Here is a 22,932-nt window from a genome sequence, read left to right on the forward strand (position 1 = left end):
GAGCTGGTGCTCTACTCCGTGGCCGTTTGCCTCCACTGACACTGCTGCGACCCTGCTGCCTCCTGGGCAACCCACCGACTGTTTTGCTCGCTGCCAAGCTGGCACCCTCTTCTCCTGATGATGCGGAAGAAATTGCCTGATGACGACGAGGCTGCCAAGTGCGATCAGCCTCATCATCATCAAGTACGGTCTCCGCCTCACTACTAGCCCCCTCGGCTGCGTGTGGGTCAGGAGACAGACCTGTCTCTAGACCGGCTACGAGCCACTCTCCTCGCCAGTACTTCTTCGCCTGGCTGCTGAAGAGGCGGATGTCTCCCCCCGTTCCTGACCGCCCTCTGTTAGCTCTTCCTCACTGTACAGTGGGGCTGAGCCCACAGCATGCGATACTTCGCTTGGTGAGGGAACACCAAAGGACAGGGGCAGGTAGAGGACACGTGATTTCAGTGGGCTTGCTCCCGGGCCATGCCAACTAACGGTTGTGTCTGACGTACACACCGACCGTTGGCTGTAGGTGTCAGAGGTGACCTGGGAAGAGGAAGACGACCGAGCCAACCAATCGATGACGGCAGGGTTGTCGGTGGAGACACGACCGCTGGATGACACCGGGAGCACTGGCCTCTGGCTGCGACTAGTGCTGCCTCGACCCCTTCCTCTGCTGCCATGTCTGCTCGCTCCTAGAACATTGCCTCCTCTGCCACTCCTCTGCATGTTGTCTGACATACTCTTTAATTCAATGATTATGTGTCCCTGAGTAACAATTCTGTGTCCCTGAGTAACAATTCTGTGTCTGTCCCTGAGTAACAATTCTGTGTCCCTCAGTAACAATTCTGTGTCCCTCAGTAACAATTCTGTGTCCCTCAGTAACAATTCTGTGTCTGTCCCTGAGTAACAATTCTGTGTCCCTCAGTAACAATTCTTTGTCCCTGAGTAACAATTCTTTGTCCCTCAGTAACAATTCTGTGTCCCTCAGTAACAATTCTGTGTCTGTCCCTGAGTAACAATTCTGTGTCCCTGAGTAACAATTCTTTGTCCCTGAGTAACAATTCTGTGTCCCTCAGTAACAATTTTGTGTCTGTCCCTGAGTAACAATTCTGTGTCTGTCCCTGAGTAACAATTCTGTGTCCCTCAGTAACAATTCTGTGTCCCTCAGTAACAATTCTGTGTCCCTCAGTAACAATTCTGTGTCTGTTCCTGAGTAACAATTCTGTGTCTGTTCCTGAGTAACAATTCTGTGTCCCTGAGTAACAATTCTGTGTCCCTGAGTAACAATTCTGTGTCCCTGAGTAACAATTCTGTGTCCCTGAGTAACAATTCTGTGTCTGTCCCTCAGTAACAATTCTGTGTCTGTCCCTGAGTAACAGTTCTGTGTCCCTGAGTAACAGTTCTGTGTCCCTCAGTAACAATTCTGTGTCCCTGAGTAACAGTTCTGTGTCCCTCAGTAACAATTCTTTGTCTGTCCCTGAGTAACAATTCTGTGTCCCTGAGTAACAATTCTGTGTCCCTGAGTAACAATTCTGTGTCCCTCAGTAACAATTCTGTGTCCCTCAGTAACAATTCTGTGTCCCTCAGTAACAATTCTGTGTCCCTCAGTAACAATTCTGTGTCTGTCCCTCAGTAACAATTCTGTGTCCCTCAGTAACAATTCTGTGTCTTTCCCTGAGTAACAATTCTGTGTCTTTCCCTGAGTAACAATTCTGTGTCTGTCCCTGAGTAACAGTTCTCTGTCCCTGAGTAACAGTTCTCTGTCCCTGAGTAACAGTTCTGTGTCCCTGAGTAACAGTTCTGTGTCCCTGAGTAACAGCTCTGTGTCCCTGAGTAACAGTTCTGTGTCTGTCCCTGAGTAACAATTCTGTGTCTGTCCCTGAGTAACAATTCTGTGTCTGTCCCTCAGTAACAATTCTGTGTCCCTCAGTAACAATTCTGTGTCCCTCAGTAACAATTCTGTGTCCCTCAGTAACAATTCTGTGTCCCTCAGTAACAATTCTGTGTCCCTCAGTAACAATTCTGTGTCCCTCAGTAACAATTCTGTGTCCCTCAGTAACAGTTCTGTGTCCCTGAGTAACAGTTCTGTGTCCCTGAGTAACAGTTCTGTGTCCCTGAGTAACAGTTCTGTGTCCCTGAGTAACAGTTCTGTGTCTGTCCCTGAGTAACAGTTCTGTGTCTGTCCCTGAGTAACAGCTCTGTGTCTGTCCCTGAGTAACAGCTCTGTGTCTGTCCCTGAGTAACGTTTCTGTGGCCCTAAGTAACATTTCTGTGGCCCTAAGTAACATTTCTGTGTCCCTAACTCTGTCCCTAATACAGAGAGGTCTGCCTCTCTTGAATGACTGGAGGCAAATGGAGAATTCTAAAATGGCCGCCATTTATAGCTCGACCATTACACAGTGCTGGCTGGCTGCTGATTGGCTAATGCGATCACATGTCATGAATGAATGCATTATGGGTCAGCGCGCCTTGTCTGCGCGCCTTCCCAGACATCCCCGCTCCGTCGCCGCGCATGTCGCCGCCATTTTAGGAAAAATTTTGATTCGCGCATCCGAAGTCTGCTAATTTTCGGATTTGGCGCGAATCAAAATTTTTCTAATATTCGAAACGAATTCCACTTCGCCTAGTTCGATTCGCTCATCTCTAATCATAGCACCACGTCCCCCACATTACATTCACAAGAAAAATGGAGAATATTAATCCGCCAAAAGCTTGGGACTTAAGGCCACATTGATCAATCTGAAAGCACATCCAGTACATAGGTTGAAAGACAAGTAGGTGCAGAATTCCTCCACATAGACCCCCAGGTACCGGCCAGTATATGGTGTACTACAGGAAGGGAACACAGGTAGGAACCTGCATGTTATTGGCTGGGAGGACAAGCCCCACCAACACTGAGTCCTATTAGCTCAGGCAGATCACATATGTTATCACTGTGCACAAGGAAACAGCCAATCAATATACACCTCCATTCAGAGGATCACACAAGGATGTGCTGCGTGGTCCCATGGTGCACATCCTTGTACACAGTGATAACATACAGTTGTGTACAAAATAATATCAGTATGTTGAAAAAAGTGAATAAAGCGCAAAATCCTTCTAATAGCTTTTATTTCCATCCACACAAATGCATTGGGAACACGACACATTCTATTCCAAATCACAACATGAAGAAAAATACATCAAATTTGTGTTGTGCTTCTAAAAAAATTGAAGAAAAGTGAATATTAGACGGTTCAAAAAAATGGCAGTGTTTGTATTCTTCTTTACAAACTCAAACATTCACTATATAAACTGAGAAATGTTTGAAGATTTTGCTTTCCTTTGAATGACTTCATAAATATTTGGTTGTAGTCGCACTGTTTCTGAGAACTGCTGTACATCTGTGTTGCATGGAGTCCCCCAACTTCTGGCCCCTGTGATCAGGTATTCCAGCCCAGGATGATTGGACCACATTCCACAGTTCTTCTCTATTTCTTGGTTTTGCCTCAGAAACGGCATTTTTGATGTCACCCCACAAGTTTTCTATTGGATGAAGATCCGGGGATTGGGCTGGCCACTCCATAACGTCCATCTTGTTGGTCTGGAACCAAGATGTTGCACATTTACTGGTGTGTTTGGGGTCATTGTCTTGTTGGAACCCCCATTTCAAGGGCATTTCCTCTTCAGCATAAGGCAGCATGACCTCTTCAAGTATTCTGATGGATTCAAACTGATCCATGATCCCTGGTATGCGATAAATAGGCCCAACACCGTAGTATGAGAAACATCCCCATATCATGATGCTTGCACCACCATGCTTCACTGTCTTCACAGTGTACTGTGGTTTGAATTCAGTGTTTGGGGGTCGTCTGACAAACTGTCTCTGCCCACTAGACCCAAAAAGAACAATCTTACTTTCATCAGTCCACAAAATGTTGGCCATTTCTCTTTAGGCCAGTCAATGTGCTCTTTGGCAGATTGTAACCTCTTCAGCACACGTCTTTTTTCCAACAGTGGGACTTTGCGGGGACTTCTTGCAGATAGCTTGGCTTCACATCGGCGTCTTCTAATTGTAACAGTCCTCACAGGGAACGTCACACCTTCTTTCATCTTCCTGGAGCTGATTGTTGGCTGAGTCCGCGCCATTTTGGCTATTCTATCCATTCCAATGGTAGTTTTTCGCTTTCTTCCACGTCTTTCAGGTTTTGGTTGCCATTTTAAAGCATTTGCGATCATTTTAGCTGAGCAGCCGATCATTTTCTGCACTTCTTTATATGTTTTCTCCTCTCCAATCAACTTTTTAATCAAGGTACGCTGTTCTTCTGAACAATGTCTGGACCGACCCATTTTCCTCAGAATTTCAGAGAGAAATGCACTGTAACCAGCATGTACAACATTTGCTCCCTTCCTTCCTTAAATAAGGGCAATAATTGCCACCTGTTTTTCAAAGAATGAATGACCTCACTAATAGAACTCCACACGGCTATTATTTTGAACACGCCCCTTTCAATGAGTGATTCAATGACACAGAATCAGCAATATGCATGTCATGACTGTTGGGTCTGTTGGATTTCTATTACTCTACTACACCTGCTAGGAAATTATTTGCCATGTAGAAATATCATTTCCACCAAAAACAGTGATTGATCCGGTTAGTGATGTCTGACTGCTATTATTTTCAACACAACTGTATACCCTTCACTTGGGATACTCTTTGTAGTTTCTTTATCAGATCATGGCTCAGACTACATATCCAGGGGCGTATTTGCCGCGAGGCAAATTAGGCAGTTGCCTAGGGCGGCACTTTTCAGGGGGGCGGCATGGCGGCAGTGTGGCCCCCCCCTTTCCCACGAAAGGGACACCTCCGTGGGAAAGGGACAGGGGCAGGGCCGCCATGGCTGCGGGATCGGTGTAGCGTCAAGATCTGTCCCCCTAACGCATCTGCGCATGTCACCGGCTGCAGAGGAGAGCAGAGTGGTGGGCGGTTCCCTGGTGTGCGCTCAGAGCGCTGGAGGGGCGGGGCCCATTGTCAGTGTGCAGGAAGGCCAGAAGGAAGAAGCAGAAGAGGACGAGGTCATGGGGGTGGAGCCCACTCTTTTGCAGCTGCTGCTGCCAGAGAATCTGGGGGAGAAGGGACACTGCTGGACAGGTAAGTGCTTGGAGGAGTGGTGCATCCCCACTCCTGTTACACTGGGCACTATTCCTCCCACTGAAACCAATGATGGGGCACTATTCCTCCCACTGATACCAATGATGGGGCACTATTCCTCCCACTGACACCAACGATGGGACACTATTCCTCCCACTGATACCAATGATGGGACACTATTCCTCACACACTGACACTAATGATGGGACACCATCATTGGTGTCAGTGGAAGGAATAGTGCCCCATCATTGGTGTCAGTGGGAGGAATAGTGCCCCATCATTGGTATCAGTGGGAGGAATAGTGCCCCATCATTGGTATCAGTGGGAGGAATAGTGCCCCATCATCAGTGTCAGTGGGAGGAATCGTATCCCATCATTGGTGTCAGTGGGAGGAATAGCGCCCCATTGTTGTCAGTGGGCGGAGTCCTAATAGGAAGAGGTGGAGCCTAAAGAGGAAGGGGCGGAGTTTGCAGATTAATGTGTGGGGCAAATTTAGATGCAGGGGGGTGCCTGATTTTAGTCTTGCCTCTAGGGCAGCACAAAACCAAAATGCACCACTGTACATATCCCATCATTCCGTGTTCTGTATTTGAGAATAAGTAGCTTAGTTTCCATAGACGCTCCATCCTGTGACATAAATGAACAGCAATCAGGCAATTTAGCAATAATACTTTTCAGACTCTGCATAATCCAGTAACAGCGATTCTGGTTACAGCAAGAAGTCTGTCAAATATTTATCACCTACCCAGCACACCTTACCAGACCCTGAATCCTGGCGATTGGTTGGGTTGTCAAATAATTCATTACACCGACTGATAACCCTCTATACACAGACAACAGTCTCTGGCAAAAGGAAGAATAACAATCTGTTTTTGGAGAAACCTTACAAAATTATAAAGGATGACTGCAGTCCACTGCTCCCTACAGATCACATGACAGTAAAAAAAGAGAATTTGGAAAATACTAGATCCTCGTCACTGGAAAATTAGGAAAGAAGTACAATATGCAAATTAATTCTAAAACTACCTCAATGTGCCTCCCAATGAGTTTATTGTGACTACAGACACTTGGAATGTCACTGTAGCAGCCTCCTAGGTAGGTGTTAGGATTAGGTAAATGTGGTTCTGGCTCACTGTATCCAGTGGAGCTGCGGTTTGTTGTTGGGTAAATTTAGTTTGGCTCACTGTAACAAGTGTGAGTGTGCTGATTGTTTGGTCTGTTCTGTGCTGCAGTAGTTGTAGGATTAATTGCTTCCCTCCTGAATAGTCTAGAAAGCTCTAGAAGCTAGTGGGCAGGAAGAGTCTAATCAGCAGCTAAATATTCATACATCCCTGGCCAATCCCTGGGGACGGTCACCCAGATGGTAGTTGGGAATCTGTATAAATACTATATGTAAAATATAATGTATAAAGACAGAGCAGTGAGGTATTTTTCTCTACAAGGAAATCACAGCCTAAGGGGGGATTCTTGCACCATTAGGTCATCCTTCCATGTGCCTGCAGGGTGCTAAGGCCTTCAGTGGGCTAATTGGAGACCTGTTTTGCTGGAAGCTGCAGAGAGCTGACTGAGGGACTATCGCCTGAGGATCTATTCTGGTATCACAGGGTGGATGTGTCTGGACGATATTTGAAAAAGACAACCCATTTTCCAAGGACTGGAAAGAGAGAACCTAGAGACCGTGGGCTGCTGCCATCCCTCGTGTGTTAGAGTCAGCTGTGTGTGTAAAGGGAACATAGTGTCCAGTGTCCTGAAGAGCTCAGTCTATTTGATTCCTAGTGAAAGGACTTTGCTTGGACTGTTCACCAGAGGAAGATCAATCTCCTCAAGTTGCTACAGGCTCATAGATTTGGAGTATCCCACTCAATTCCCTAACTCCATCCAAGTTACCCCAAAGTAAAAACACCAAAAAGAACACCCCTGGACTGTTCATTGAGCCAAAGAGTGACTGTGACCGTGTGCCTGGCTGCGAGGCAACTACTGGGGAGAGAACTCCATGCAATCTACTAAGCGGCTCCTGTGGGGAAAGTGCTCTGCTACCATAGATGCCCCATTAACATCACCAGAAATGGGAGGAAACAAATGACAATTGTATCTTCAAGAAAAATGTGACTAATAAATGGTGATGGTGATGATGATGGTGATGATGATGATGGTGATGATGATGATCTGTACATACAGGAGGGAGAATGTAATTCTTATTATGAATACTTTGTGTGTCTACAGGGAAGGATAATGTGATCATAGTAATGGATGATGTGGAGGACAGCAGTGATCAGGAGAAGATCCGGATATTGGAAAGTCTTGGTAACACAGGAGAAATGTACAGCAATGTCTTTTTATTTAGTCAGCAGGAAAAACAGTCAAATTATCAGACATTGTTCTTATCTCTAATGGAGATCAATAAACGTCTACAAGCTGCTGCAGAAGGTAACATTTCAGCATTTTAAACTTACACATTCTGATTTTAGTTGTTTTTCACTCTTTGGATTGATATTTATTTGGTTTCTCATTAAAAGTAAAAATTCCAGTATCCTTTAGGCCCCTTTCACACGGGGCGGACCTGTTACTGGATCCGTTTGCTCAGTGGGAGATCTCTCCGCTGATCCCAACTGAGCAAGAGGATGGCAGGTCTGTGTCTGCTCTACTACTGCAGAGCGGACACAAACACAGCTCGCTGTCCTCTATGTATGGACAGTTGGATGGAAGTGGACCGCCTGGCCATTTCCTTCTGACTGCCATCCAATCCGATTTATGGAAGGAGAACAGATCCCTATCCGTCTGTTTTTGGCGGATCGGACTGGATGTTGGCAGGTGTAAACAGACACATGTCCATTTACACCCACCGCTCCATAGAGAAGAATAGAGGTCCCTAACGAGTCCGCCTGAAAAACAGCAGCAGCAGGCCTGATCGGAATGTCCACGTGAAAGAGGCCTTACATGCTGACTATCAAAAGTGTGAGTGCAGAAAAGTATGGTAATGTAGTGACATAGAGTGCAGAAGTTCATGTCTTCAGAAAATAACAGATATTACCATATTTATTGGAATGTAATGCGCACCTTTTCTGGTCAAAAAAAGGCTCTAAACTCGGTGTGCGCATTACATACAAGGGCGCCTTACATTCGGAGGCAAACACTGCTAAGCCTCCAACACACCTGGCAGTGCCGCCACCACGTCCACACCCGGCGGTAAGGCTGTGACTCTCGATGCTTACACCCGGTGTGTGACCAGTACAGGCCCGGATTGGCCGTAGGGCACACCAGGCATTTTCCCGGTGGGCCGGGGTCTGCCGGGATAGGAGAGGCAGCCGGGCGGCACATAGAGGACCGTGCATTTCTTGGTTTCTCTATGTGCCGCCCAGCTGCCTCTCTTAGCCATCTCCTGTATGCAATCAGCTCCTGTATGCTCCCCCTCCCTCATCTCCTCCAGCTCCCCCCACCTCATCTCCTCCAGCGCCCCCCACATCATCTCCAGCGCCCCCTGCCTCATCTCCAGCAGTCCCCTCCCTCATGTCCTACAGCGCCCCCCCATCTCCTCCAGAGCCCCCCCTCATCTCCTCCATCTCTTGTTTCTCTGTTTTCTTTCTCTCTTTCTTTCTTTCTCTTTCTTTTTCTATCTCTTTCTTTCTTCCTCTCTCTCTGTCTCCTTTTTCTCTCCTTGCATTCTCTCTTCTTTCTTTCTCCCATTTCTCCCATTTTTTTCTTTTGACTCGAGTAAATACGGGTATCGCAGATAATAAAAATGCAAAATGTGATATATTGGAGGAGAGCACAAACACCTACTTTTCAAGGGTGTCAGGAAAGAGACAAAACATTATCTGCCTTGTACACTGCAAGGAATAGAGATAAATGTGTTTTAATAATAAAAGTTCTATAAAATCTTGGCCATTTTTGCACCTACAACTTACATTCTTCCTTCATTCCATCCACTTTCTCTCAGCCACTGCTTCCAGTACCAAGGATAAGTGACGTGGATCCCTGCTGGGACTATACAGGCAGTGTAGGATGGATCACCTCACCTGTGGACATGAGCTGTTGACAGTTACAGTATGGAAAGTGATAGCGGCAGTTGTGGATCTGGCATGCTATAGGGAGTCCTCTGTGTTCCTGAGCTTTTACTTTACAATAACCATGGGATGTATGAAATGTTCTGTGAGCTGGTCAGGGAACAAGTGGTGAGCAGGACATCTCAGACCTAGTGTGCCCTTCAAATGCCAACACCCGGGGAAGGACACAATAGACTCAAACATGGTGCTCTGTGATGGTTTATTACATGGAGTCCTCCATACTGCAGGAGCGCCCTCACACTTATTTGTACATTTATGTTCCTCAATTTAAATTGAAAGTAAAATGTTTTTATTTTGTATAGAGCAGAGAGGGATTAGAACCCTTGACAGCTGAAAATGCTATAATTTTATATCCAAATACCCTCAAAGGTGTTCACATGCAAAGACTAATGCATTACTTTATTCATATATCAGCCAAGGATTTGAACCTCAAGACCATAATGAGAACGGAGAAAAACATTTAAATTGCTCTTCAAACCCGAACATCTATATGACTCAATAAATCATAATAAAGTCATATTGTTTTTGTTAATTTATATATCCAGCAGTCTAAAAACGAAATTCCCTTAACAAGTATCAGGGCCCTGGACCCGGCATAAGTCATCAAATGGGCTGTTATTAGGCATAACCAGGACTTTAATACATTACATATCTACATTCAGGAGACTGATCGGAATACACTGCCAAACAGGAATGGCTACACATGGAACAAAATACTGTACAAACATTTGGACCATGTGGAGGTTGATCCCTATTGCCTTCCATTGCCATGTTATTGTTCCTCTGATCACACTCATATCAAACAGATTCTCAAACTAGAAGATGTTCCCTATAAAAAAAACCTCTGTCTTTAGTAATGGTGTTGTTTGTTCTATTTCCATTTGTTTTAGATTCTTTTAAAGAAAAAATAGACAAGATCAGAGAAATCATACGCAGTAAGTAGTCTGTGTCTTCAGTTGTGATCGGCTCTTTACGTTTTTTTGGACCTTATTGTGACTTTATTCTTTTACTTCACTTAGGTCCCCGCAGCATATTTACGGTAAGAATATTTACGATAACCATGTATAGAACAATTGAGTATAAAATACAACCCTTCTCCATATGTAAAAGGAGATTCTTCACTCAAATCAGCTGCAAAACATTAAAATTATGGTTATGCATGCGCGGCCGGCTACGGGATGGACGTGCTCTGATCACAGCTCCGTCCACCCGCCACCTACAACGCGGCACACACCGGCCCCGGGGGAAATAAATCACCCCGCACTGTCACATACCTCTGCCCGCATCCCGACAACCATGCCCCGCAGGAGGAGAGCCCCTGATCATCCAGGGAAGCTGACGAAATTCTTCCCTGCTATTGTGCAGGGAATCCAAGATGGCGGCCGCAGCACAGACATACAGGGAGACAGCAGCCACGAGGAGGACTACAGGGCTCAGCACAGGGATCCGAGGCTGCAAGAATCGCTCTACCCAGGGGACCCTGGTGAGTTCTCACCCCCTCTGTCACCCACAACTAGCAGCCCGGCCAAATCTAGGCCACGATTGGACCAGGATCCTAACATTCCCTACCAAGCCCTACATATCACGCCTCCACCCGCTACTTTAAACCTGCCAGATATAGACGCATTTCCAGCAGCAGATCAGCGTCTTTAAATCAAATAACTAATGTGGTACAGCACCAAGAGCGTAGAATATGCCATATTGAAAGCAGTCTAGGTGATATCATAACAGCGCATAACGATTTGATTGACGCTCATGCAGATCACTCATCTGATATCGAGCAAATCAATTTAAAATTAGCAGACTTAGAAGATCGCTCGCGTCGCAACAACATTAAATTCAGAGGGATCCCTGAATCAGTGCCGAGCGAAAATCTGCTACTCTACATACAGCAGTACTTCAAACTACTCCTACCAACACTTCCAGATCTAGAGCTCGCGATTGATCGAGCCCACCAACTGCCCAAACCAGCGTTTTTACCGGCATCTATTCCAAGAGATGTACTGATCCGGGTGCATTTTTACCACGTTAAAGAAAAAATTATGATTGCGGCTAGAAACCCACCACCTCTCCCGCCATCACATGCAAATCTACGCCTCTATGCGGACCTCTCCAAAGCCACGCTCCTTAATAGAAAAAAAATGATTTCCATCACTAAGGCCCTAAGGAATCATGGCATAGCCTACCAATGGGGCTTCCCAACTAAATTAATAGTGCGACGACAAGGCAGAATATTCACCGTCAGGAACCTGGAAGCAGGCTTAGACCTGCTCAAGACATGGAACATTCTCCCTGCAGATACACATGACACCACCTCAAACTCTGCCCAACGCATGGAGACATCTCAAGCTGTTACATAGAGCATTCCAGGTGCTGACATCTTTCCTTCTCCCCCGGGGGTTATTTTTTCAATGCTTACACTTCTGGCGATCGGCCTACATTTAATGAAGTTCGCTTTCCAAGTTTACGTGTGGCATGACCCTCTCGGCGGTCAAAGCCTGTTTATACCCCCCAGCTCTAAAGTAGCGATGTTGGCTACTTGGCCTCTTTGCATTTTTTGCAAAACTATTTTTAGTATCCCTTGCGTTTCCTCTCATTTTTTCCTACGGCACCTTCAGCTAACCCTCCTTACTTCCAATCGTGTTGTCCTTGAGGCTACATGGATCACCTCCTCTAAACCTCCACTCGAGCCTTACTGGTACCATGACTATGATATTACTATCCTTTCCCAGGAGATTACCGAAACAACAATCAGACATTATATTTCCAACGAAGAAACTTATATAAATGATTAATATAACATCTCTTAACGTTAGAGGCCTAAACTCTCCATTCAAGCGATCGCTGCTCCTTAAAGAAACCCGGAAATCCCGAGCCGACATTTTCTTTATACAAGAGACTCACTTCGCCATGGAAAAAACACCTAAACTACACCTGCACCATTTCTCACAAATATTTATGGCAACCAATCCTATAAAGAAAAACGGGGTAATTATAGCCAATTATGACTCTCTCCCTTTCCGATTTATCTCGAAAATAGCCGACCCACATGGACGCTTTTATATCCTCATTTGCCAGATAAATGACATAACCCACACATTGGTGAATGTATACGACCCAAACAACAACCAAATGCAATTTTACCGAATGCTTTATAAGACCATCTCGGAACATAAACAAGGCAAACTCATAATTGGCGGAGACCTCAACGTTATGAGCAACCCACTCGTGGACTCAACCTCTACGAAGCCACCCACTAAATATACCTTTAATCAATTTCTACATGATCACGATTTGTATGATATATGGAGATGCCAACATGGCTCTGAGAGAGACTACACCTACTACTCCCCAGCACATCTTTCATACTCCAGAATAGATATGTTTATCACTGATAAATGGACATTACAACAAGTGACTTCCTCTAACATTGGAACCATTTCCTGGTCAGACCACGCACCAATCAGTATATCCTTGGATGACGATCGACGCTCGGCGCTCACACCGATTTGGAGACTCAACTCTTCACTCCTGAAACTTCCGGACAATCAGATCATGGACAATCATATTTTAGAAGCCCACAAATTGTTTTGTGCTACCAACACCACTCCGGATATCTCAATTACTACACTTTGGCAAACTTACAAGGCCTACATGAGAGGTATCCTCATACAATTGAACTCCCGTATAAATAGACAGCGCTCTCAACAAATTGACCAACTTCTAACCTCCATTAACCTAAATGAAGAAATTAACAAAAAACACCCTAACCCTGCGATTTCAGCAACTCTAAACCAAGATAGAAACAAATTACGCACCCTCTTACTCCACTCTTATGACACCAACCTCCAAAAAACAAAGACCAAATTTTATGCGCTCGGTAATAAAGCAAGCTCTCTTCTTGCTAAGACCATTAAACAAAAACGACTTAAGACCAAAATATCTATGATCCAGCATCCAATCACACGTTCTCCTCTTACAAATCCACTAGATATTGCTAACGCTTTTGCAACATATTATCAGAAGCTATATAACATAAAAGACGACTCTAATACAACCCAACCAACGATTCCCTCCATTGAACGCTTCCTGCATAACACCAATCTCGCCCACATTACCCCTTCTCAACTCGAATCTCTATCGGTACCAATCTCAACCTTAGAAATTGAAAAAGTCATAACCACTCTACCTTTAAATAAATCACCAGGGAATGATGGCTTCACTAATGAATACTACAAAACATTTACATCCGATCTTAAGTCACACCTATCTGCCCTCTACAATCACGTGGCATCTGACGGGGAATTCCCCCCTGACATGCTACAATCGATAATCACAACCATCCCAAAACCGGGCAAAGACCCCCAACTCGCTCAAAATTACAGACCGATCTCGCTACTTAATACAGACATAAAAATATATGCCAAGATAATTGCTAAAAGATTACTCCCATACTTACCTACATTGATTCACCCAGACCAAGTGGGTTTTATACCTGGTAGACAAGCTCCTGACGCCACCAGGCGAATTATATCTCTACTTCACCATCTTGAAACTGACAAACGTCCCTCCCTTTTTTTATCACTAGACGCGGAAAAGGCTTTCGACCGAATTCATTGGAAATTTATGACACTTACATTACAAAAGTTTGGCATTGCGGATTGGATCTTGTCGGCGATCCTCGCCCTTTACTCTAAACCTTCCGCTAGAGTCTTAACTAATGGCACGCTCTCACAGCCCTTTTGTATATCCAATGGAACCAGACAAGGTTGCCCCCTCTCCCCTATAATTTTTGCCTTACTTATAGAACCACTAGCGACTAACCTTAGAAACGACCCAAGCTTCACGGGAGTCAAATACCTCACCACTGAACACAAAATTAGTCTCTTCGCAGACGACATTATACTGATGATTACAAATCCATATAAATCACTCCAGACGATTCGTACGCACATTCAAAGTTACTCAGCGGTCTCATATTACAAACTTAATGAATCCAAATCATCAATTTTAAATTTATATACACCTTCTATTACCCAGGACTTACTCTCTATACAGTTCCCTTTTACCTGGGAAAAACACAGCATTCCTTATTTGGGGATTAGACTCACCCCTACGACTAACCACCTTTACCCAACTAATTACAGATCGCTACTTGAAACTATCCCACGGGATCTCAAGAGCTTTCGCACCTCTACTCTATCAACATTAGGTAGAATAGCAACTCTAAAAATGTGTATACTTCCTAAAATACTATACATTTTCCGAACACTCCCCATCCCAGTCCCATGCTCTTTCTTCACTAAACTCCAGGCCATATTAAACAAATTCCTATGGAACTCAAAAAAACCCAGATGCACCACGAATCTCCTAATACGTCCAACCTCCAGAGGTGGAGCAGGCCTCCCACATATGAAATCCTACTACCAAGCTGTTCTATTAGATCAGCTCTTCTTCTGGTGGCACCCCTCCCCGGAAAAAATATGGACCACCTTGGAAACATCTGTGTACCTTCCATACGCGATAACGAACATACTATGTCTACCTCGAGTGGCTCAGATTCAAGCGCTTCACAAACACCCATGCATACAGGCCTCCTTAACGGCATGGCACGATTTTGTTGACAACAATAAATTTGGGAAAAACAATGTTCAAACCCCTACCCCACTTTCGTCCTTGCATTACATCATACCTCATCTAAATCTAACAAAGTGGACGACCCTTGGCATACTTCACATTCAAGACATATTCACCTCAAGCAAATTGGACTCCTTCTACACCATCCAAAGCAAGTTTCACCTTCCTGGCAATGAACAATTTACATATATGCGCATAGCCCATGCACTCCACAAAACAAGTATCCCGCACACAATAGAAATTCCTGCAACTGTGCATCACTTCTTTTATAGAACCAAATACCCAAAAAAAGGAATCTCTGTCTTTTATACACTTATAACCGAAAGGCAATTTACAACATATACTTCCTCCTTAACCAACTGGGAGAAAAATTTCCAACAATCGATATCCCTAAGCATGTGGGAAAAAACATTTACCATTACGTACAAGGCCTCGAAATGTTCCTCCCACTGGGAAACATATTTAAAAATATTATATGAATGGTACCTAACTCCTACTAAATTATCAATATTTTATCCACAATACTCGCGAGCCTGCTGGAGACACTGCGGAGAGTCTGGTACACTATTACATATACTCTGGAATTGTAAGTCAATTAAGTCTTACTGGAACAAAGTTTTTCAAATAATTTCCTCAATTACAGGTATGTTGGTAACACCAAACCCCGCTTTAGCTCTCCTGCATGTTGGCGTAGATAACTTTCCTACAAATTCACGCACCATTGTTATACATTATTATTATTATTATTATTATACAGTATTTATAAAGCGCCAATAGTTCGCTCAGCGCTGTACATTACAAAGGGGGACAGAACATGTGACAGAACAATACCAATACAATGCAAAACATGAGGGGATCGAGGGCCCTGCTCTTTCAAGCTTACAATCTAGGAGGGAGGGGATGGTGGCACAGGAGGAGATAGCTGTGGGGGATGGAGTGGTAGGAAGAGTGGAGGAGGTTGGCAAGTTAGCAGGGGGCGGGGTAGGCTTCCCTGAAGAGATGGGTTTTCAGGGTGCGCCTAAAGGAGAGGAGAGTAGGTGATAATCTGATGGGTTGGGGCAGGGAGTTCCAGAGGATGGGTGACACCCTGGAGAAGTCCTGGAGGCGGGCATGGGAGGAGGAGACCAGGGAACTAGAGAGAAGGAGGTCTTGTGAGGAGCGGAGTGTGCGTGTTGGGTGGTACTTGGATATTAGGTCAGTGATGTAGTTCGGGGCAGTATGGTGGACGGCTTTGTACGTCAGTGTTAGGATTTTGAATTTGATCCGTTGCGCAATCGGAAGCCAGTGGAGGGATTGGCAGAGGGGGGTGGCGGAAACGGAGCGGTTGGAAAGGTGAATGAGTCTGGCAGCCGTATTCAGGATGGACTGAAGTGGGGATAGCCAGCGGCGAGGCAGGACAGTGAGGAGGGAGTTGCAGTAGTCGAGTCGTGATATGATGAGGGAGTGGATGAGCTGTTTAGTGGTTTCAAGAGTTAGGAACGTGCGGATTTTGGCGATGTTGCGGAGGTGGAGTCTGCACGAGTTTGTTAAAGAGTGGACTTGGGGCTGGAAGGATAGGTTGGAGTCCAAAATGACACCAAGTACTCTGGCCTGCGGGGCGGGTTTGATGGTGGCGTTGTTGGACATGATGGAGAAGTCAATGGGGGGTGGTGTCCGGGCTGGAGGGAAGACAAGAAACTCGGTTTTGGAGAGGTTCAGTTTAAGGAAGTGGAGCGACATCCAGTCTGATATGTCGCTCAACAGGTGTGTGATTCGGGCGGAGACCGAGGGGGTGAGGTGGGGGGTTGAGAGATAGATTTGTGTGTCGTCGGCATAGAGGTGGTAGTTGAAGCCGTGAGAGTGTATGAGTTGGCCAAGGGAGGAGGTGTAGATGGAGAAGAGAAGGGGCTCGAGGACAGAGCCTTGAGGGACCCCAACAGAGAGGGGGAGTGAGAGGGAGGTGGTGGCATTATAGGTAACGCTGAAAGAGCGTTGTGACAGGTAGGATGAGAGCCAGGAGAGAGCAGAATCTCTGAGGCCGAGGGAGTGTAGTTTTTTGAGGAGGAGGGGGTGGTCGACTGTGTCAAAGGCCGCAGAGAGGTCAAGGAGTAGGAGCACTGAATAGTGGCCATTAGCTTTGGCGGTTAGCAAGTCGTTGGAGAGTTTGAGTAAGGCAGTTTCGGTGGAGTGTAGGGGGCGGAAGCCGGACTGTAGGGGATCGAGGAGGTTGTGGTCGTTGAGGTGAGAGCATAGGCGGGCGTAGACTAGGCGCTCGAGGAGTTTAGATGTAAATGGGAGCAGGGAGATGGGTCTGAGGTTGTTCGGGTCATTGGGGTCCAGGGAGGGCTTTTTAAGTATGGGGGTGATGTGTGCATGTTTCAGAGGGGAAGGGAAAGTGCCGGAGGAGAGGGAGAGATTGAAGATGTGGGTGAGGGAGCGTAGGATGGAGGGGGAGGGAGGTTGTAGGAGTTATGAGGGGTTAGGGTCAAGGGGGCAGGTGGTGAGGCGGGCATCAGAGAGGATCTTGGAGACTTCTTCGATGGTAGTAAGGTCAAAGGTGCGGAGTGTTGGGGGAGCTTCAGTATGAGGAATGTAGGGTGGGGTGGGAGAGGAGGTCAGAGCAGTGGTGGGGCCGTGGGAGAGGGGTGTAGAGGGGGTAGCTGAGTGAGGGGGAAGGGGGTTGGAGGGAGTTTGAGCAGCGACGAAGTCCCTGTGGGTTATGTTGAGGGGGAGGGGGGATGAGGGGGTAGCTGTGTGAGAGGGGACGGGTTGAGAAGGCGTGTGAGTTGCTGCAATGTCCTTGCAAATTGTGTCAATCTTGTTTTTGAAGTGATTGGCAATCTCAAGGGCAGTGAGTGAGGTGCTGGGTGGAGGTGGGGGTGGCGAGAGTAGAGAGTTGAAGGTGGAGAAGAGTCGGCAAGGATTGGAGGAGAGGGCCTTGATGAGGGTCAGGAAGTAGGCTTGTTTGGCAGTATGGAGGGAGGAGGTGTAGGTGTGGAAGGCAGATTTGTATCGGGTGAAGGCTTGTTGGGATTTGGTTTTGCGCCATAGTCGCTCCAGGGCACGACTGTGTCGTGCGAGGGTTTTGGTGTGATCAGTCTGCCAGGGCTGGAGCGGTCGGGGTCTGATGTTGCGTGTGGTTAAAGGTGCTAGTGAGTCAAGGGCTGTTGACAGCGCATTGTTGTAGGCGGTCATAGCCAAGTCGGGGCAGGATAGGGGGAGGATGCGGTCATGGAGTTGATCAACTGCGGAATGGAGGGAGGCAGGTTTAAGGTTGCGGAGGTTACGGCTGGTAGAAGTGTGACATTTGGAGGGGTATAGGCGTTGGAGGATGAGGAGATAGAGAAGGTAATCAGGTTGTGGTCAGAGAGAGGGAAGGGGGTGTTAGTGAGGTTGTGGGGAGCGCAGCGGTTGGAGAAGACAAGATCAAGAATATTACCGTCGGAGTGGGTGGTGGATGGTATGCACTGTGCAAGTGCAAAGGAGGAGGTTAAGTGGAGGAGACGGGCTGTGTCCGGGTTGTCGAGGTTGACAGGGATGTTGAAATCCCCAAGGATGATAGTGGGTAGCTCAGAGGAGAGGAAGAAGGGTAGCCAGGAGGAGAAGTCTTCCAGGAAGCGGGGTATGGATCCAGGAGGCCGGTATATCACAGCAATCTTCAGGGGGGTTGGGGAGAATAGTCGGACGCAGTGCGCCTCGAAGGAGGAGAAGGATAGGGAGGGGGGGTTTGGGAGGACTCGGAAGGTGCTCAGCGGTGACAGGAGCAGGCCAACCCCACCACCTTTACGACCGTTGGGCCTGGGTGAGTGGGTCCAGGTGAGACCGCCGTAGGAGAGTGCAGCAGGGGAGGTAGAGTCAGTGGGCTGGATCCAGGTTTCCGTAATCACCAGGAGGTTGAGGGAGCGGGAAACAAAGAGGTCGTGGATGGCGGTAAGCTTGTTGCTTACCGATCGGGCGTTCAGGAGTGCACATGAAAACGGGGGGGAGATTTTAGGGAGCAGGGGGACAGATACTAAGTTGCGGGGGTTGCGGCAGGACGTGGAGGCGGGAGGGTTTTGTGCGGGTGAGGGAGGTGGTGGAGGGCCAGGATTCGGGGAGATGTCCCCCGCGGTTATGAGGAGGAGAAGGGTGAGAAAGGTGGCATGGGAGCGGGATGTGCAGGAGCGTGAGAAACTACTAGTGGAGGTGTTGGGGTCAGTGGGAGAGTGGAGTAATAGGAGGAGGTGGTGGGTGCCATAGAGGGGTGAGGGAAGCAGTGAGGACACAATATACAAATGTTTGGGAGGAGCAGAGGGATATAGTGAATGGATTTTGGGAACAGAGGAGAGGAAAATGAGAAGGAGGAGTGGAAGAGGCATTTTGGGGAGGTGATGAGAGCAATAGTAGGGAGATGATAGCAGTGAGGGGGAGATGTACAAGTTTTGGGGTGGAGCAGAGGGGTAAAGAAATGAGATTTGGGAACAGAGGATAGTAATATGAAGAGGAGAAGAGGGGTGTATTATATAAAGGTACACGGAGTGGGACTCAGGTATGTAAAAGATGTTTCCCAGGGTGTTTCCTTGCAGTCTGTCCAGCATGCAGTAGAGCTTCTTGCTGTTGTGTCAATCTTGTTTTTGAAGTGATTGGCAATCTCAAGGGCAGTGAGTGAGGTGCTGGGTGGAGGTACATACATACTTTAGCAGCAGCAAAAACCAATATTACCAGACTATGGCGCTCTACTACTACTCCCCCTTTGTCTCGCCTCTTTTCCGATCTCAATCTTCAATGTGAAATGGAAAGAAGGATTGCCTTACAAAACTCCACCTCTCACAAATTTAATACTCAATGGTCTAGATGGCTTAAAAACCCAAACTGTTCTGTAAAATGATTACTAATTCTACCCATTGTATTACACGTAACTCATCATCCGACGGTGCCCTCTCTCTTCTTTTCCTTTCCCTCCCCATTTTCTACTCCCCCCCCCCCCCCCCTCCCTACTCATAATCTTTCGTTCTCTAGACTGGTTCACATGACAATGAGCATACCTCTCATGTATACAATTGGAACCTAAAGTATCCCCGGCCTATTGGTGGGGATCTTCCACTCCTACTCCTCTATTCATGCATTATAATTAGAGATGGGCGGATCGAACATGGCGAAGTGGAATTCGTTTCGAAGATTGGGAAATATTCGATTCGAAAAATTAGCCAACTTCGGATGCGCGAATCGAATTTTCCCAAAAATGGCGGCGACATGTGTGGCGACGGAGCGGGGATCTCTGGGAAGGCGCGCAGACAAGGCGCGCTGACCCATAATGCATTCATTCATGACATGTGATCGCATTAGCCAATCAGCAGCCAGCCAGCACTGTGTAATGGTGGAGCTATAAATCGCGGCCATCTTAGAATTCTCCATTAGCCTCCGGTCATTCAAGAGAGACAGACCTGTCTGTATGAAGGGACAGAGTTAGGGCCACAGAGACTTTAGGGCCACAGAGACTTTAGGGCCACAGAGACTTTAGGGCCACAGAGACTTTAGGGCCACAGAGACTTTAGGGCCACAGAGACTTTAGGGCCACAGAGACTTTAGGGCCACAGAGACTTTAGGGCCACAGAGACTTTAGGGCCACAGAGACTTTAGGGCCACAGAGACTTTAGGGCCACAGAGACTTTAGGGCCACAGAATCGTTACTTATGGACACGGAATCGTTACTCGGGGACACGGAATCGTTACTCGGGGACACGGAATTGTTACTCGGGGACACGGAATTGTTACTCAGGGACACGGAATTGTTACTCAGGGACACGGAATCGTTACTCAGGGACAAACACAGAATCGTTACTCAGGGACACAGAATCGTTACTCAGGGACACAGAATCGTTACTCAGGGACACAGAATCGTTACTCAGGGACACAGAATCGTTACGTTATTTTTGGGGTGCTTATAGAATTAAAGAGTATGTCAGACAACACGCAGAGGAGTGGCAGAGGAGGCAATGTTTCACGAGCGAGCAGACGTGGCAGCAGAGGAAGGGGTCGAGGCAGCACTAGTCGCAGCCAGAGGCCAGTGCTCCCGGTGTCATCCAGCGGTCGTGTCTCCACCGACAACCCTGCCGTCATCGATTGGTTGGCTCGGTCGTCTTCCTCTTCCCAGGTCACCTCTGACACCTACAGCCAACGGTCGGTGTGTACGTCAGACACAACCGTTAGTTGGCATGGCCCGGGAGCAAGCCCACTGAAATCACGTGTCCTCTACCTGCCCCTGTCCTTTGGTGTTCCCTCACCAAGCGAAGTATCGCATGCTGTGGGCTCAGCCCCACTGTACAGTGAGGAAGAGCTAACAGAGGGCGGTCAGGAACGGGGGGAGACATCCGCCTCTTCAGCAGCCAGGCGAAGAAGTACTGGCGAGGAGAGTGGCTCAGTAGCCGGTCTAGAGACAGGTCTGTCTCCTGACCCACACGCAGCCGAGGGGGCTAGTAGTGAGGCGGAGACCCTAATTGATGATGATGAGGCTGATCGCACTTGGCAGCCTCGTCGTCATCAGGCTATTGCTTCCGCATCATCAGGAGAAGAGGGTGCCAGCTTGGCAGCGAGCAAAACAGTCGGTGGGTTGCCCAGGAGGCAGCAGGGTCGCAGCAGTGTCAGTGGAGGCAAACGGCCACGGAGTAGAGCACCAGCTCCACTGCAGCCTACCACCACGGCCAGTAGTGGTGCCGGTGTGCACGGAGGAAGTAGCAGTCAGCCAGTGAGGAGTAGCGGGGGCAAAGTTTCCTACTCGGCGGTGTGGCAATTTTTCGTCAAGCCGCCCGAGGAAGTAAACGTAGCCGTATGTCGACTATGTGGCCAGAAAGTCAAGCGTGGCCAGGGGGCCCATGTTGGGACTACAGCGTTGCGTCAGCATATGCAGCGTCGCCATTCGGTGGCCTGGGAAAACCGTGATAAAGATACGGCGGTTCTGCCTGCCCCAGCCCCCGCTCCATCACCCGCTCCGTTACTTGCTCCGTCACCCGACGTCAATCGCCCTCTATCAGCAAGTCAAGGCTCCAACACCTCTGCTGAGGGGAGTTGTCGCTCGTTGGCATCTTCCGCTCGTTCAGATGCTCCTTCTCCTGCTACTCCTCTTCACGGATTCCGTCAGCAGTCTTTCTTGGAATCCGTTTCCAAGAGACAACAGTTTGCAAGCACGCACCCGACGGTGCAGAAGCTGAACGTCCTCCTGTCCAAGTTGCTGGTGCTGCAGTCCCTCCCTTTCCAAGTGGTGGACTCAGCACCTTTCCGAGAAATGATGGCTTGTGCCGAGCCGCGGTGGAGAGTGCCAAGCCGGCATTTCTTCGCCAAAAAGGCAGTGCCAGCCCTGCATTCACATGTAGAAGAGATGGTGGGCCAGTCTTTGAGCATGTCGGTCTCTGCCAAAGTGCACGGCAGCGCCGACGTGTGGAGCTGTAACTACGGTCAGGGACAGTACATGTCATTTACGGCCCACTGGGTGAACGTGGTGCTGGCACAGCCGCACCAGCAACTTGGACAGGTCACGCCGCTTTTGCCTCCACGTTTGCACGTCCTTGGTCCAGCAAAGATGTCCGCCTCTACCACCTCTTCTTCCGCCGTGTCCTCAGCCGCCACCCCCGTGCCAAGTCCCATTACCCGACTGGCATATCACATGTGCAGGGCGCAACGGTGTCACGCTGTGCTGCACCTGGTATGCCTTGGCGAACGTAGTCACACAGGGGAGGAACTTCTGAGTGTAATGAACAGAGAAATCGACAGGTGGCTGTCTCCGCGCAAACTGAAAATCGGAACCATGTTGACCGACAACGGAAAGAACATGGTGTCTGCTCTGCGTCAAGGAAGGTTGTGCCATGCGCCATGCATGGCTCACGTGTTCAATCTGGTTGTCAAGCGGTTCCTAAAATCCACCATCCCACTGCAAGACATCCTTAAAATGTCACGTAAACTTTGCATGCATTTCAGCCATTCCTACACCGCAAAGCACACCCTCCTTGAGCTGCAGCGGCAGAACGGAATTCCACAGCGTCGCCTGATCTGCGACGTTGCAACAAGGTGGAATTCAACCCTACATATGTTAGACCGCCTTTACGAACAGCGAAAGGCCATCACCGATTTCCTGATGTTACAAGCGGATAAAGGTACTCCCCTGTG

At 47.7% G+C, this 22,932-nt stretch overlaps 1 protein-coding gene across 1 annotated transcript in view; it reads left to right on the top strand.

The window, feature by feature from the left end:
• Positions 1–22,932, top strand: part of LOC149431417 (uncharacterized) — a gene marked incomplete at its 3' end in the record, with an annotated part of 54,642 nt that overhangs the window by 12,564 nt on the left and 19,146 nt on the right. The window contains exons 5-7 of the mRNA XM_089665621.1: positions 7,337–7,540; positions 10,068–10,112; positions 10,197–10,216. Coding sequence (XP_089521747.1) covers positions 7,337–7,540; positions 10,068–10,112; positions 10,197–10,216 — 269 coding nt within the window. The remainder of the gene's footprint in view (positions 1–7,336; positions 7,541–10,067; positions 10,113–10,196; positions 10,217–22,932) is intronic.

The sequence above is a fragment of the Staurois parvus genome, unplaced genomic scaffold (assembly GCF_062004578.1).
Source record: "Staurois parvus isolate SC_StPar_1 unplaced genomic scaffold, SC_StPar_1.0 ptg002273l, whole genome shotgun sequence".
Lineage (NCBI taxonomy): Eukaryota > Metazoa > Chordata > Amphibia > Anura > Ranidae > Staurois > Staurois parvus.